Below are 18,212 nucleotides of genomic sequence, written 5' to 3' on the forward strand. Positions count from 1 at the left end.
TCTCTATGGAAAGATGAGATTTACGAACGATGGTGTTCTCCGTTTTTCTCTATGACCCCACACAAGTGTCACTAGACTCATCTGAAGGTACCGGGCTGAAAAAATGAATGGAAGTTAATATTTCCACGTTGAAGGTAATTCCATGATAAAATATTATACAAATTATTCTGAGCTTTCTTCTCTCTCTCACATACAGAACAGACACTTCAAAACATACTTCCTTTTGATAACATTTTTGACTGTTTTTCCATGTATTAATTTGTTATTAATGGGCTTATAGCAATAAGGCCAAATTCAATGTTTCATCAAATATATACACTGCTCCAAAAAATTAAGGGAACACTAAAATAACACATCCTAGATCTGAATGAATGAAATATTCTTATTAAATACTTTTTTCTTTACCTAGTTGAATGTGCTGACAACAAAATCACACAAAAATGATCAATGGAAATCAAATTTATCAACCCATGGAGGTCTGGATTTGGAGTCACACTCAAAATTAAAGTGGAAAAGCACACTACAGACTGATCCAACTTTGATGTAATGTCCTTAAAACAAGTCAAAATGAGGCTCGGTAGTGTGTGTGGCCTCCACGTGCCTGTATGACCTCCCTACAACGCCTGGGCATGCTCCTGATGAGGTGGCGGATGGTCTCCTGAGGGATCTCCTCCCAGACCTGGACTAAAGCATCCGCCAACTCCTGGACAGTCTGTGTGCAATGTTGGTGGATGGAGCGAGACATGATGTCCCAGATGTGCTCAATTGGATTCAGGTCTGGGGAACGGGCGGGCCAGTCCATAGCATCAATGCCTTCCTCTTGCAGGAACTGCTGACACACTCCAGCCACATGAGATCTAGCATTGTCTTGCATTAGAAGGAACCCAGGGCCAACCGCACCAGCATATGGTCTCACAAGGGGTCTGAGGATCTCATCTCGGTACCTAATGGCAGTCAGGCTACCTCTGGCGAGCACATGGAAGGCTGTGCGGCCCCCCAAAGAAATGCCACCCCATGACTGACCCACCGCCAAACCGGTCATGCTGGAGGATGTTGCAGGCAGCAGAACGTTCTCCACGGCGTCTCCAGACTCACGTCTGTCACATGTGCTCAGTGTGAACCTGCTTTCATCTGTGAAGAGCACAGGGCGCCAGTGGTGAATTTGCCAATCTTGGTGTTCTCTGGCAAATGCCAAACGTCCTGCAAGGTGTTGGGCTGTAAGCACAACCCCCACCTGTGGACGTCGGGCCCTCATACCACCCTCATGGAGTCTGTTTCTGACCGTTTGAGCCGACACATGCACATTTGTGGCCTGCTGGAGGTCATTTTGCAGGGCTCTGGCAGTGCTCCTCCTGCTCCTCCTTGCACAAAGGCGGAGGTAGCGGTCCTGCTGCTGGGTTGTTGCCCTCCTACGGCCTCCTCCACATCTCCTGATGTACTGGCCTGTCTCCTGGTGGCGCCTCCATGCTCTGGACACTATGCTGACAGACACAGCAAACCTTCTTGCCACATCTCGCATTGATGTGCCATCCTGGATGAGCTGCACTACCTGAGCCACTTGTGTGGGTTGTAGACTCCGTCTCATGCTACCACTAGAGTGAAAGCATCGCCAGCATTCAAAAGTGACCAAAACATCAGCCAGGAAGCATAGGAACTGAGAAGTGGTCTGTGGTCATCACCTGCAGAACCACTCCTTTATTGGGGGTGTCTTGCTAATTGCCTATAATTTCCACCTGTTGTCTATTCCATTTGCACAACAGCATGTGAAATGTATTGTCAATCAGTGTTGCTTCCTAAGTGGACAGTTTGATTTCACAGAAGTGTGATTGACTTGGAGTTACATTGTGTTGTTTAAGTGTTCCCTTTATTTTTTTGAGCGGTGTATATATTTTCATATCTAAAATTACAAATCAAATAGCTAAATGATCCTTGGTATCTTAAAACAATTCCATACGTTATCTTAGTAGAAACCCATCCCCGGCCCTTAGACTAGGGGCAGTCACGTGCACATGCCCCTTTCCCCTTCCAGTCTCCAAAGGACCCCAAAATCATTTTTTGTATACATTCTTTGTCATTGTTGTTCGGAATTCACTCCCTGCAAGTTGTCATCAAGTTCACCCCCCCACCCCCAACCCGTCCGTTAGTTGGTTGGTTGGTTGGTTGCGCCTGTTGATCTTCCCTGTACGGCGCTCACACGCGCCCGGTATCCAAACATGCATGGCAAGAGAGATACACTCACCATTCTAGTGTGTGTAGTTAGATACCTGGTTTAAATATGAACAGTAATGCCACAGCAGCACACAATTGATTAACACTTGATTTAGCCTACAGCATCATCAACAGTCGGTCTGGTTGGCTGATACGCACAGCAGAGAGAGACAGAACGATAGAGAGGTAAATTACAAATCAGTAAAAGAAATGGAGCTAGCTGATTTACATCAATCATCAATATTAATGACCAGCTGATAGCCCAGCCTCTTTTCCCTGTGTCAATCATGTCTTTAGGAGGCACTGTAACTAGCTTGCTTACAATTTGTGGTGATGAGTGAGAGTGTTGTTGCAGAACTAAATAGACCAATGCTCAAAAATGTAAGCATTGTCTCTACAGAGTCAGTTGGTTATGAATTTTGACATATGAATTATGAAAGGTCTGTGCATTGCCCTGACTAGGGGAATACAATAAGCATTTATTTGGTAAAAAGACAGGTGCTGCTGATAATACTGCCATTGTCGTCGAGGCAGAGGACATTTGTGGCCCATGTGTAGCCAATGTACTGTATTTGATGCTGTCTGGACAAAAACAATTATGGCATGTCATACTCTTTCTGGCCAGACAGCATCAGATACATGGGCTACATATAGTAAGACAGAGGGGCGCTGTTTTGCTCGCTCGGATGCTTTCTCCGCTTTCTCTGAATTGAAGGAAAATCGCTAAGTCTGCCCTTGGTCAGAATGGCAATCATGGTTACATTAAGACACTGAAGCCGGCGCGAGATATTGGTTCGGAAAACTTACCTCAATGCAGGGATGGGTAAAGGTGAAGTTAGGAAAACAGTGGCATATCTCATCCCTGCATTGAGGTGAATTTTCCGACCCATATCTCGGCCGGCTCCAAGGTGTATTAATGTAACCATGATTGTGTTCCGACCCCAGCGCCGTGTAAACAAGCGTAACGGTAGGGTCGGTATCTTCTGGTAAATAACCTCACTTTCTCTAGCCCCCAAATATCTCATGCTCCTTCTCTTTCTCTCTACCAAATCAAAACTGTACAACATAATTATTCACACTAACAGTGTTAACTAAAAAGGTTTACACTCATTCTCTCGCTCTATAGAGAACTTCCACCTGCTCTAATGAACACTCAGCTCTCCCCAATTCCTAACTAATCTTACTGCAGTACCTCCTGTGCGTCTCAACGATGAATACACCTGTTCCTACTCTAGAGTACTTTAAGGCCCAAAAGACCGGACTCCACGCCTGCAATGAGGAGCGCTCTAATTCTCCTCCATTCCAACTGCAGCCCTTCCATTAGTTCCAGGGAGGTGGTGTCACCCCAAAAGTGGGATGTATGGTTTGTAATTACAGCCCAGGTGTAAGTTGTTCCACCGGAGAGGCCTGAAGTGGTTCTATTAGCCCTGGCCTGGCCCCTCTTAACCTCCCACCTGGCCCGCACAATCCTCATGTCCCCTATCTCATGCTCCACACTGCTCTCTCACACACACACACACACACACACACACACACAACGGAGGGCTATTTTCATCACTGTCATCAAAACCCCCCCTACGTAGCTTCATCTCCTCGTCATCCCCACACTGTAAACCTGATGGTTCCATAAACTACTTCACTACACACAATAACCCAGTCACCTTTCATTTGAATCCACTGAGGGCTTTAAGCACATATGTATTCCATCCTCTCTCTCTAACCATACCAGTTAAATTATATTACAACTGTAATCATTATCGAACCCTCTTGGCCTACGACACAATTCCCTCGCATGTTACAACAGTTTGGGACTGCATTGTGAATTTGATCCAAGGTTAATAAAGTTGAATAATTTGACTAACCAACCATAACTGGTTCTCATTACGTAGCCAATAAACATCTTCCTCAGAGAGGACATGAAATGCCAGTTGTAAAACCCTTCCATTTCCTCATTTATAATAACACCAGCCAAGTCCAATGAGACAGGGGACTGTACACAAGGGTTTGAGACAGGGGACTTTACACAAGAGTTTGAGACAGGGGACTTTACACAAGGGTTTGAGACAGGGGACTTTACACAAGGGTTTGAGACAGGGGACTTTACACAAGAGATTGAGACAGGGGACTTTACACAAGAGATTGAGACAGGGGACTTTACACAAGAGTTTGAGACAGGGGACTGTACACAAGAGTTTGAGACAGGGGACTGTACACAAGAGATTGAGACAGGGGACTTTACACAAGAGTTTGAGACAGGGGACTGTACACAAGAGATTGAGACAGCACAACAGCATGTTGAGACAGGGGACTTTACACAAGAGATTGAGACAGGGGACTTTACACAAGAGATTGAGACAGGGGACTTTACACAAGAGTTTGAGACAGGGGACTGTACACAAGAGATTGAGACAGGGGACTGTACACAAGAGTTTGAGACAGGGGACTTTACACAAGGGTTTGAGACAGGGGACTGTACACAAGAGATTGAGACAGGGGACTTTACACAAGAGATTGAGACAGGGGACTTTACACAAGAGTTTGAGACAGGGGACTGTACACAAGAGATTGAGACAGCACAACAGCATGTTGAGACAGGGGACTTTACACAAGAGATTGAGACAGGGGACTTTACACAAGAGATTGAGACAGGGGACTTTACGCAAGAGATTGAGACAGGGGACTGTACACAAGAGATTGAGACAGGGGACTTTACACAAGAGATTGTCCCACAGTGATATACACACATACACACTCAAGCATATTTGCACACATACAGTGTATACAGAGACACACACATGTCTGTTGCATCTTGTTATCCTCTACTTCCTCCCAGTCAGTCCAAGCATGAATAATGAATCCCCTCCGTACCAGGCGGTGGGCTTAACACATGGCTGGGCCGCTCTTTAAGGGCTCCTCATTCACAAACAGCAGTGGTGCAGTAAATACCAGGGCTTTGCTGCCAATTTAATGGCAGTTATGCTTAACAAATCTGCCTCAATCTAATGCTCACTCACAAAGCCTGGCTATGGGCTTAACCTGCACACTGAGCCTCCCTCCTGTCCACTCCCTCCCTCTCTCTCTCTCTTTCTCAGCGACTGGCTGCATCAGTTTAGTGAGCTGTCCTTCCAGAGAGAGGAGAGAGCAGGCCTAGCTCATAATCCACACAACACAACACAGGGATCAACACAAACACCAAACAATAACACTCTTTCATGAATAACAAATAACATTCAAAGACCTAAAACGCCAAGGGAATGATTTTTAGAGATAGGATGATCACTTACAAATGGGGTCACTTAGAAATGTCGTTTTTGAAAGAAAATCACATTTCTAGTCCATTAAAATAACATCAAATTGACCATAAATACAGTGTAGACATTGTTAATGTTGTAAATGATTATTGTAGCTGGAAACGGCTGATTTTTATATCTACATAGGCGTACAGAGGCCCATTATCAGCAACCACCACTCCTGTGTTCCAATGACACATTGTGTTAGATAATCCAAGTGTATCATTTTAAAAGTCTAATTGATCATTAGAAAACCCTTTTGCAATTATGTTAGCACAGCTGAAAACAGTTGTCCTGATAAAAGAAGCAATACAACTGGCCTTCTTTAGACTAGTTGAGTATCTGGAGCATCAGCATTTGTGGGTTTGATTACAGGTTCAAAACGGCTGGAAACAAAGAACTTTCTTCTGAATCTCATCAGTCTATTCTTGTTCTGAGAAATGAAGGCTATTCCATGGGAGAAATTACCAAGAAACTGAAGATCTCATACAACGCTGTGTACTACTCCCTTCACAGAACGGTGCAAACTGTCTCTAACCAGAATAGAAAGAGGAGTGGGAGGCCCCGGTGCACAACTGAGCAAGAGGACAAGTACATTAGAGTGTCTAGTTTGAAAAACAGACGCCTCACAAGTCCTCAACTGGCAGCTTCATTAAATAGTACCTGCAAAACACCAGCCTCAACGTCAACAGTGAAGAGACGAGGGGGAAAGCTGTTTAGGTACAATTCTCTGCATGTTTAGAGAAACAACTCTGAGCTAGAGTACCTGTAAACCAGCAATCTAAAAATATCCTCTGTAAAATCTTGAAATTTACCAAACCAAAACCACAAATCATGCACACAAAAATCTATGTCGTGACAGTGAAATGAAATGTTCTTGAAATCAACTTGATAAAAAATGTATTAATCAAATTGATTAAAATAATAAGAATCCAAGAATCCTTTAACAGAAGTCTTATTTGTGGAGCCAGTCATGATGGATATGAATGGGTAGACAGAGGGTTGCTAGGAGCATAACTAACCATAACTCATCATACGTCATATTATCAAGTTAATAACAAGACACCACAGAGACCAACACCCCTCACCTGAACACACACAGGTTCTATAGAGTATCTAGTGTACACATGTAACACTGTATATGGATGTGGATATTTAGTACAAATATATGCTTTGCCTCATTCACATGTTCCATCCTCCCTATTGAAGATATGGCAGAAACAAAACCTTTCACCGTGTAGAGATTGGATGAGAATAGTCGAAACAGGACACGTTCACAGGTGTGAACATGCAGAGGACAAAGTGTTGACTGCTAGCAGGTTTAGTGCTATGAAGAACTAAAAATACAAAGATACTGACGGGCTCTCAAGTTAACCGACTGAACACACACCTCCCCTGGACCATGCAGTACCACTATGAGTATTGCTAACAATATTCTAATTAAGTTAAATAAGTTGTCCTTTGCTGCACTCAGTGATGGTAGCCCTTTAAGGACAAACAGTACAGTGGACCCTTGGCCAGTAAATGTACAGTAACCATGTAGCGTTAGTTAGTTGGTTGAATGAATGAATGAATGAATGAATGAATGAATGAATGAATGAGGAAGGAAGGAAGGAAGGAAGGAAGGAAGGAAGGAAGGAAGGAAGGAAATAAGGAAGGCTAGAACAGGAGCTGTTAATGGGTTTGGATGAGAGGCCTGAGGCAGGATTACAGTCCCTACAGGATCAATGGTACACACATACAGGTGGACCTGAGGACTAGAGGAGACTACCTTTACACAGACAGCAAGAGAGAGAGAGAGAGAGAGAGAGAGAGATTCCACAAAATGAGGTGGAAACTGAGCTTCCTAACCTCCTGCCAAATGTATGACCATATCAGGCCTACAACGAATTCGAAAACAAATCCAATTTTGATAAACTCCCATATCTACTGGGTGAAATACCACAGTGTGCCATCACAGCAGCAATATGTGTTACCTGTTGCCACAAGAAAATGGCAACCATATATATATATATATATATATATATATATATATATATATATATATACATATATGTTTATTTATTTTCCCTTTTGTACTTTACCTATTTGAACATCGTTACAACACTGTATATAGACACATTTCTTTATTCTTTTGGAACTTTTGTTTATCTATTTCACTTGCTTTGACAATGTTATATGTTTCCCATGCCAATAAAGCCCTTTGAATTGAATTGAGAGAGACAGAGGGAAGAGACAGAAAGAGAGAGAGAGAGAGAGAGAGAGAGAGAGAGAGAGAGAGAGAGAGAGAGACCGACAGAAAGAGACAGAGAGCAAAAGAGAGAAAGAAAGAGAGAAAGAAAGAGGAGCCAATGAGGGCCTACAGAAGCAACTAGATCTTCTGCAAAGATTCTGTCAGACTTGGGCCCAGACGGTGAATCTCAGTAAGACAAAATGAATGGTGTTCCTAAAACAGTTCAGTTGCCATGACAAAAGCTCTATCTAGACACCGTTGCCCTAGAGCACACAAATAATTATACCTACCTCAGCCTAAACATCAACACAACAGGTAAATTCCACAAGGCTGTGAGCAATCTAAGAGACAAGGCAAGAAGGGCCTTCTATGCCATCAAAAGGAACATAAAACTCGACATCCCAAATAGGATCCGGCAAAGCAATACTTCAATCAGTTTTATACAACTGGTGGGTCTAATCCTGAATGCTGATTGGTTAAAACTGCATTCCAGCCAGTGTCTATTCCACAAGTTACCACCGGCTAAATCTATGACGTTAAAATGCCTATTTACTCTGTTCCATCTGACTGTGCAATCCACAGTCTCATCAGCCCAGCCAGGCAATTTATAAAGTTGATCTCCACTATAAAAGCATCTAGACATTATCTCACATTTCTTTAAGACTAACATTTAGTTTTCAACAGCGGAGATTTGTATAAACCTTGATGTTTGTCTCTCCGACATTGTCAACATTGTTTCAATATTCAAATTCGATCTCCTGCTGTCCCATAGTAATGAACGTGTCGGAAGTCGGGATGAGACAGACAGGCAGGCAGCATTTCTCAGCAAGTTGAAATCATGAATCTGCTGGCATAATTTTTATGGATATATACTAAAAAAATAAAAAATGAAAAAAAGGTAAACGCAGCTAATTTGCAGTCTTTCCAGCTTCAGTTTGAAGTGATTGTGTAACTGTAGCTGTGTTGTTGGCTAGCTCCTCTGAACAACGGTGTCCTGACGAGTGAGCACATTTTTATGCCAGGCGAAATCACGCCTCATTAGCTCATTGTTATGGATGTATCTAAATAAATGTCTCTATAAAACAGCTTAAACAAATGAAAACAGAGCTACTTTGCTGTTATTCTGGCTGTACTTTTTGACGTGACTGTAAGTTATCTGTAGTTGGCTAGATACAGGCTGGCAATGGAACATCAATAGATCTAGATATAAATAGCAAACCTAGATTTGTGTCAGGACTACCTCTTGTGGAAGGATGGTCTAGGACACTGCACCGCAGTGCTAGCTGTGCCACCAGAGACTCTGGGTTCGAGCCCAGGCTCTGTCGCAGCCTGGGAGGTCCATGGGGAGACGCACAATTAGCCTAGCGTCGTCCGGGTTAAGGAGGGTTTGGCCGGTAGGGATGTCCTTGTCTCATCGCGCACTAGCGACTCCTGTGGCGGGCCGGCGCCAGGTGCACGGTGTTTCCTCCGACACATTGGTGCGGCTGGCTTCCGGGTTGGATGCGCGCTGTGTTAAGAAGCAGTGCGGCTTGGTTGGATTGTGCTTCGGAGGACGCATGGCTTTCAACCTTCGTCCCTCCCGAGCCCGTACGGGAGTCGTAGCGATGAGATAAGATAGGAAATACTAACAATTGGATAGCACGGAATTGGGGAGAAAAGGGAGTAAAATTCAACAACAACAAAAAAAATGTTTTGTTTTTATCAAAATAAATGTTTTTAATGAAAATATGTCAATCATTATTTTGGCAACCCGTTGTATAAAAGTGATAATGTGCTAGAAGCTGGTGTTTAGAGGATATATTTGTCACACCTTCCTTGTGATTGTCTCCACCCTCTCCAGGTGTCGCTTATTATCCCCGGTGTATATATCCCTGTTTCCTGTCTCTCTGTGCCAGTTCGTCTTGTTTGCCAAGTCAACCAGCGGTTTTCCTTGCTCCTATTTGTTTCCCAAACTCTTTTGGTTCTAGTCCTCCTGGTTTCAACCCTTGCCTGTCCTGACTCCGAACCCACATGCCTGACCACTCTGCTTGTTCTGTCTTCGAGCCTGCCTATCCCCTTATACTGTTTGGACTCTGATCTGGTTACTGAACCCCTGCCTGGCCTGACCTCGAGACTGCCCTTCGTCTGGTACTGTTTTGGACTCTGACCCGGTTTATGAACTCTCACCTGTCCCAAACCTTTCTTTTGCCTACCCTTTGGATTAATAAATATCGGAGATCAACCATCTGCTTCCTGTGTCTGCATTTGGGTCTCGCCTTGTGTCCTTATAATATTGGGCCTAACAACACCCATGCCAATATATCCTCCAAACACTGGCTTCTCGTGCATTATCACTTAAATAGAACCCATTGCCCCCTATGGTTGTGAGGTCTGGGTTCCACTCACCAATTAAGAATTCACAATATGAGACAAACACCCAATTGAGATGCATGAAGAATTCTACAAGAATATACTTTGTGTACAAAGCAAAACATTTTTAAAAAATGCAGAGTATAATTAAGACTATACTTGCTAGTTATCAACATCCAGAAAAGAGCTATTCAATTCTACAACCACAGAGGAAGAGCTACCCAGACATTCCACCACAAAGCTCTTACCTACAGAGAGAGTAACCTAGAGAAGAGTCCCCTCAGCCAGCTGGAAAGAATCAACCAAAAAACTGAGCAAATGGGTATGCTATCTGGCCCTAAACAGAGAGTGCACAGTGGCAGAATACCTGACCACTGTGATTGACCAAAATCAAGACAATAGCCTTGCTATTGAGTAAAGTCACCATAGGCAGACCTGGCTCTCAAGAGAAGATAGGATATGTCCACTGTCCACAAAATGAGGTGGAAATTGAGCTGCACTTCCTAACCTCCTGCTACATGTATGACCACATTAGAGACACATATTTCCCTCAGATCACACAGACCCACAAATCATTTAAAAACAAGTCAACCATCGATAAACTCCCATATGTGTTAGGTGAAATTCCACAATTTGCAAATAACAGCAGCAAGATTTGTGGCCATTTGCCATGACAAAAGGGCAACCAGTGGAGTACAAACATTGTAAATACTACCAATATGTATCTGTTTACTTATCTTCCACCACTATTTCGTACTACAACTACAGTATTTGCACATTGCTAAAACATAGCTGACAATATAACTCTTGAAACGTCTATCTTTTTTAAACCTTTGAGTACAATGTTTATTGTTAATTTCTAAGAGTTTTTTGTTGATATTGTTAAATTAGTTCTCACGTGTTGATTGCTAAAGCAAGTGAAATAAACAATGTAAATCAAATTAAATCAAACTTTATTTGTCACATGCACCGAATACAACAAGTGTAGACCGTGAAATGCTTACTTACAAGCCCTTAACCAACAGTGCAGTTCAAGAAGAGTTAAGAAAATATTTACCAAATAAACTAAAGTAAAAAATGTCAAAAGTTACACAATAACATAACAATAACGAGGCTATATACAGGGGGTACCGGTACCGAGTCAGTGTGCGGGGGTACAGGTTAGAGGTCATTTATACATGTAGGTAGGGGTGACGTGACTATGCATTGATAATAAACAGTGGGTAGCAGCAGTATACAAACAAACGTTTAAATATATGTTTCCCATGCCAATAAAGCCCCTTTTAAATGAATTGCGAGAGAGAGAGAGAAAGAGAAAGAGCGAGAAGGTGAGATCGGCTAACAGCGACCATTCATTTCCATTACAGCAAAACAGGAGTTGTTACTGGTTTTTAAATGAAAAAGGAGAGAGGGAGAAAAGAGGAGTAATGATGTAAGCTGAGACGCACCACATCCCTGTATCGCCTTCCAGCAATATTACTAGAGCCTATTCAGGCCTGTTAACAACACCAGACAGACAGCATTACATTTCATGCATTAATGGTCTCATATATGTACATTCCCCATGCATTAACAGCTAAATTAACACAATAAATAATAGCCAGCTATAGTGACAAATAATTGTCCTCATATTTCCTGTTAAAACGATTCTGTTGAACAAATGAAAATAGCCTTGACGTTAGGATTGAAACACAACTGGTGCTATTTCAATTCCCACTGTGTCTAGTCAATTGGCATAAGCACATTTCACATGGGGACCATGAGGATGTCAAGGGAGCTCGCTACTGGTGGCAATTACTATTGGAATACTGTTTATTACAGCAGGATAATTCATATTCAGTACACTGGGAGACAAGTGGAGGACAAAGGTTAGGTAAATATGTGTTCATTAGGCATTGACACTGCAATACAAACATTACAATATAGACAATATTTGTAATAATATCAATGGGTTATTTCATTTATAATTGTGTCTGATCATTTTCAATGAAAAACAAGAACCCTATCACAGGGGGAAATAAATTACCGACCGGGTGCAATGCACCAGGGTTAATCAGAATCAATAGACCAACAGCGAAACTTTGTTAAAATATCGAAGTGTGTTTTTGATACGTTAGATATTGTGTATTTTAAGAGAAACAAAGGGACTGATGAGTGTAAAGATCGGTGCATTATTCAGATCGTCACATTGCACCTGAAAGAGCTTCTGTGCCCTCTTTTGGAGGAATAAAAAACACCATCTCACTCACTGGAAAGTGTCTCAGTAAGAGGACTATGTTACAGGTAATAAGCTACATCAGCTTTATCCAGTTGACAAAATATGTTTTGTGACAGAAGGCCTATATGTTTTTGCATTTGACTAGTTAATTTTTACCTGGCAAAAGTTGTTTCTCTCGAATGACTTCAACATGATAGCTAGAGTTTATCTCTTTATTCTACCCTGTATGCTATCCTTGTTGTTTTGTTCCTTCTTGAAAATAACCAGGTACAAACCTGACTGTGTTGCAGAACCTCTGGCCCAAAGTAATATATACTAACAAGTAATTAAGTGTGGGAAGCTGAGATAGTCTACAACCACATGAGTTCAGTCGCTGTCTGAAGTCATTATAAATCTGAAAACAACAACACTGTTTTACAAACATCTTTAGTGATATACTCACTCCATTTACAAAGCTAGAACTTTAGGAGAGAGGAATGATTTGAATACAAAGACAATTAACGATTTTATGTTTGTTTAATTTTCCTCGCGCTGTCGTTATCTCCCTGCAACTGAAGCGGTGACTGTGGATAAATGGCTGCTACTTGTGCTAATTTACACAGAGAAACACATTTGTTTCCAGGGCCATTATACAGTGAGCCATGCATTTTCTCCCCACAAATGGCCATCATTCATTACAGTTAACAATGACATCCAATTCAGCTGGGTTAACCCTTTACACTTGTGGGAATTGGCCTGTACGGCTAGGCCTACATTGACATGTTTCTTACAGAAGAAAAGCTTATGCAAAAGCATGGTAGCAATTAAACGGTTTGGAGGTTATGGGGAAATTATTAGGTCAAGGTCAAAGTTGAGGACACAACAGTTCACCTGACACAAGACTGAATCCAAACATTACACTGTTGATTTTTATGTGTATATTACGTTTACTGTACATTTCACTGTATTTGTTGATAACAAAATCTAAAAATACTCTGGATACCTTCAGTAACATAAGATTATTACTGGAAAATGTAGGGTAGGTGTGACATAAGATTATTACTGGAAAATGTAGGGTAGGTGTAACATAAGATTATTCCTGGAAAATGTAGGGTAGGTGCAACATAAGATACAAACATGACAAGGGTTTGAGTGAGAGGACTAACTGGTGTCTCCAAGTGGTCACACACCTCTCTAAAGTGTGCACAGCTCCTACGTCATTTCAATGCACCTTCATGACTCAAAGAAGAGTCTGTTTTTTTTTATCTCTCCTAGCTGTGCTGTTGAGGAACTAGAGCAAGAACACTTGTTGTTGTTTTGTTTGGAACACAACCCTGCATTCTCACCATCACACAATTACAATTACTATCTGCCATTTTCAACCTGTATACAGGTATGAGTGAAAAGTGCTACTGACCTTCAATACAATCATGTTGGGTATTAGTGAATGACTTGTTCAGTCTAAGTGTAACATTTCATAGTGTTTATGAATGTCTGGTTTTAAAGGCATACAATGAGGGGGACGACAGAGAAGCACTGTCAGGACCGGACAAAAAATGTGTGGTACAACACCCCCACCTACTGGTGAAATAATGAAGGTGCATTTAACTATATTGAGGCATAAATAAGTTAATTACACAGGCACATGTGCATAAACACACAGTCCAAAACTCACCGATGCCAGAGTTTCCCCCGGTGATGAGGACCACCCTGTCTGAGAGGTCACGACCCTGCAGGATCTCCAGAGCTGCAGTGTTCCCGTCGTAACGCTTCGGCTTCACCAGCACGTCCTCCACCGTGAACGCCTGCCGCGGGTCAAAGTAGGTCTTCCTCTTGTTAATGTGACTGTTAGTGAAGGGGCAGGGATAGAGGGAGAGAAAGAGAGAAGGGTGAAGGAGTAGATTGTATGTTGTATTTTTTACCAAATGAAATACCCAAGTTCAGATGAGACAAGACGACACTAAGCTAAGTGGTTGTGCGGATGCTCCAACAGGTCCCTCTCTACCAAAACAAGGCCTCATGAACAGTCTCAGGCAGACAGTGGGGAATAGTTAGGCTGCTCACAGCCATGGGTCAACTTTACACCAGTGGGGAGATATCAAATCAAATTGTATTTGTCAAATGCGCTGAATACAGCAGACCTTACTTACAAGTCCTTAACCAACAATGCATGATTTTTTTTTAAGTAAGTAAGAAAATATTTGCAAAAAATAAATAAACTAAAGTAAAGAATAAAAATAACAATAACGAGGCTATGTAGAGGGGGTACCGGTACCGAGTCAATGTGCAGGGGTACAGGATAGTCAAGGAAATTGATGTAATATGTCCATGTAGGTAGGGGAAGGTAACTATGCATAGATAATAAACAGCAAGAAGCAGCAGAGTAAAAAATGGGGTCAATGCAAATAGTCCAGGTCGCAATTTGATGAACTGTTCAGCAGTCTTATGGCTTGGGGGTAGAAGCTGTTCAGCAGTCTTATGGCTTGGAGGGTAGAAGCTGTTCAGTAGTCTTATGGCTTGGAGGGTAGAAGCTGTTCAGCAGTCTTATGGCTTGGGGGTAGAAGCTGTTCAGCAGTCTTATGGCTTGGAGGGTAGAAGCTGTTCAGCAGTCTTATGGCTTGGAGGGTAGAAGCTGTTCAGCAGTCTTATGGCTTGGAGGGTAGAAGCTGTTCAGCAGTCTTATGGCTTGGAGGGTAGAAGCTGTTCAGCAGTCTTATGGCTTGGAGGGTAGAAGCTGTTCAGCAGTCTTATGGCTTGGAGGGTAGAAGCTGTTCAGTAGTCTTATGGCTTGGAGGGTAGAAGCTGTTCAGCAGTCTTATGGCTTGGAGGGTAGAAGCTGTTCAGCAGTCTTATGGCTTGGAGGGTAGAAGCTGTTCAGCAGTCTTATGGCTTGGAGGGTAGAAGCTGTTCAGGAGCCTTTTGGTCCCATACTTGGTGCTCTGGTACCGCTTGCCGTGCGGTAACAGAGAGAACAGTCTATGACTAGGGTGGCAGGAGTTTTTGACAATTTGACAATCTGATAACGCCTGGTATAGAAGTCCTGAATGGCAGGAAGCTCGGCACCAGTGATGTACTGGGCCGTACGCACTACCCTCTGTAGCGCCTTGCGGTCAGATGCCAAGCCGTTGCCATACCAAGCAGTGATGCAACCAGCAATGGTGCAGCTGTATAACCTTTTGAGGAGCTGAGAACACATGCCAAATCTTTTCAGCCTCCTGAGGGGGAATAGGCATTGTCATGTTGTCTTCCCGACTGTCTTGTCTTGGTGTGTTCGGACCATGATAGTTTGTTAACGATGTGGACACCAAGGAACTTGAAGCTCTCGACCCACTCCACTACAGCCCTGTCGATGTGAATGGGGGCGTGCTCAGCCTCCCTTTTCCTGTAGTCCACGATAAGCTCTTTTGTCTTGCTCACATTGAGGGAGAGGTTGTTGTCCTGGCACCTCTCTGACCTCCTCCCTGTAGGCTGTCAGATCGTTGTCAGTGATCACACTGTTGTGTCCTCTTAACTTAATGAAGGTGTTGGAGTCGTGCGTAGCCAAGCAGTCGTGGGTGAAAAGGGAGTATGGGAGAGACTAAGCACGCACCCCTGTGGTGCCCCCGTGTTGAGGATCAGCGTGGCGGACTCTGGACCCTGGGGGCGGCCCTTCAGGAAGTCCAGGATCCAGTTGCAGAGAGAGGTGTTTAGTCCCAGGGTCCTTAGCTTAGTGATGAGCTTTGAGGGCACTATGGTGTTGAACGCCGAGCTGTAGTCAACAAACAGCATTTTCACGTAGGTGTTCCTTTGTCCAGGTGAGAAAGGGCAGTATGTAGTGCAATAGAGATTGTGTCATCTGTGAATCTGTTGGGGCGGTATGCAAATTGTAGTGGGTCCAGGGTTTCTGGGATGATGCTGTTGATGTGACCAACGACTAGCCTTTTAAAGCTTTCATGGCTACAGACGTGAGTGCTACGGGGCGGTAATCATTTAGGCAGGTTACCTTGGCGTTCTTGGGCACAGTGACTATGGTGGTCTGCTTGAAACATGTAGTTATTACAGACTCAGACAGGGAGAGGTTGAACATGTCTGTGAAGACACTTGCCAGTTGGTCAGCGCATGCTCTGAGTACACGTCCTGGTAATCCGTCTGGCCCTGTGGCCTTGTGAATGTTGACCTGTTTAAAAGGTCTTACTCACATCGGCTACGGAGAGCGTGATCACACAGTTGTCCGGAACAGCTGTTGCTGTCATGCATGGTTGAGTGTTGCTTGCCTTGAAGCAAGCATAAAAGGCATTTAGCTCATATTGTAGTCTCGCTTCCCTGGGCAGCTAGTGGCTGGGTTTCCCTTTGTAATCCGTAATCGTTTGCAAGCTCTGCCACATCCGAAGAGCGTCAGAACCGATGTAGTATGATTCAATCTTAGTCCTGTATTGACACTTTGCCTGTTTGAAGGTTTGTCGGAGGGCAAAGCGTATTTCTTATAAGCATCCGGATTAGTGTCCAGCTCCTTGAAAGTGGCAGCTCTAGCCTTTAGCTCAGTGTGGATGTATTATGTACAAAAAAAGTTACAAACTAAGCGAAAAAACACACAGAATAGCACAATTGGTTAGGAGCCAGTAAAATGGCAGTCCGGCGCCATACATTCTTGGTAGCACTTTATGTTACGGAACAGTTTCCACTGCTATTTGCCTGGTATTGAATAAAACATGTAACTGATATGAATATGGTGCTTATTTAACTGAAGCCCTAAGAAACAAACAAGTAATTAGTAGGTTATTACTGTGTATTTACCATACCATGTCATTATTTTTTAAATGCCTGGTAAATTGATGTACGGTAAAATAAAGTGCTTCCAGTTTTGATTTCTTTACTGTCACCCCTTAACTTGCTGGTTCAGTACATCAGGAAATGAAGACTTACTCCACATAGAAGACTTGTCCTTTGTCATCCATCTCCTGCTCCCATCCATACGGTAGATCTGTGGGGAAGAAAATCCTCCAGTTAGACTCCTCAAGTCATTCAGAAACATGATTCATACCATTAACTCATTATCTCTGAGTGGTCTGTTACTGAATGCCATCCTAACTGAAGGAGACATATACAATAGCAGAATTGTATGTGTATCCGTGTTTTGACCTCTCACTATGAACATTCAGGTGCACCCAGAGGCATAAGAAAAAATCTGCTGAGTCATGATACACACAAGATTGGGTCCAATGTGGATAAGTAATGACAATTACACACTTGCAAAAAGGCATATTGAATGGTTGCCTGACGACACCAACTGAATTCCTCCGCTGCTCTACTGTTCACTACATACTTAGGTCTGAGACTGCCATCATTGAAGTAATTTGTGAAGATGAAGTCAAAATGAGGGGTGTTGTACAAAAAGTAATCAGCGATTGGATCATCACTAACCAATCAGAGTATCAAAGCCAAAAACTGATTTTCTAAACGCCACTTTATGCACGTGTGTTCTGGATCTAGCCCAACCCATCGGGTCAAGAATTAATTTCCATTCTAGAAATCGTCTGGAAGGTACTCAGACTCATTACGGGGAAGAAACTAACGTCCGTGGGCGTAGCGTTTGGCGGAGCAAGGAGCTTGGGAAGCCAAGCAAATTGAATGGGGTGGGATGTAAGGGGTTGGTGGGAGAAAGAACAAAGTAGAGAATGGGGTCTGCCCGGAGAATAACTCTAACCTCCAGCACAGCGTCTCTTCTTCCCTGTTTTGGGATGATCCCACTGAGTCTTCATTTCCTCATGACTGTGGAGAGAGAGACACAGAGAATCCATCAAACTAGCTAGCAATTACTGATAGCACTGCTCTATTCTGTGCGCAATATTGCATCGATGTTACAGCCAAATGCTTGTATGTTCAAGGACTGGTTTATGGGAAGCATAACACTGCCATAAAATCAAGCGGCACTGGTTGACTATGAGCAATGCGCAAT

General features: G+C 43.0%; 1 protein-coding gene across 1 annotated transcript in view; it reads right to left on the reverse strand.

Moving 5' to 3' along the window:
• wwox (WW domain containing oxidoreductase) overlaps nucleotides 1-18,212 on the reverse strand; it is a 275,568-nt gene that overhangs the window by 256,841 nt on the left and 515 nt on the right. Inside the window, exons 2-4 of the mRNA XM_021572694.3 lie at nucleotides 17,961-18,025; nucleotides 17,180-17,237; nucleotides 13,953-14,122 (exon numbers count right to left, since the gene is read on the reverse strand). Of these exons, the coding sequence (XP_021428369.1) occupies nucleotides 13,953-14,122; nucleotides 17,180-17,237; nucleotides 17,961-18,025 (293 nt within the window). The remainder of the gene's footprint in view (nucleotides 1-13,952; nucleotides 14,123-17,179; nucleotides 17,238-17,960; nucleotides 18,026-18,212) is intronic.

Source organism: Oncorhynchus mykiss, chromosome 2 (genome assembly GCF_057628025.1).
Source record: "Oncorhynchus mykiss isolate SJ-2025 chromosome 2, ASM5762802v1, whole genome shotgun sequence".
Lineage (NCBI taxonomy): Eukaryota > Metazoa > Chordata > Actinopteri > Salmoniformes > Salmonidae > Oncorhynchus > Oncorhynchus mykiss.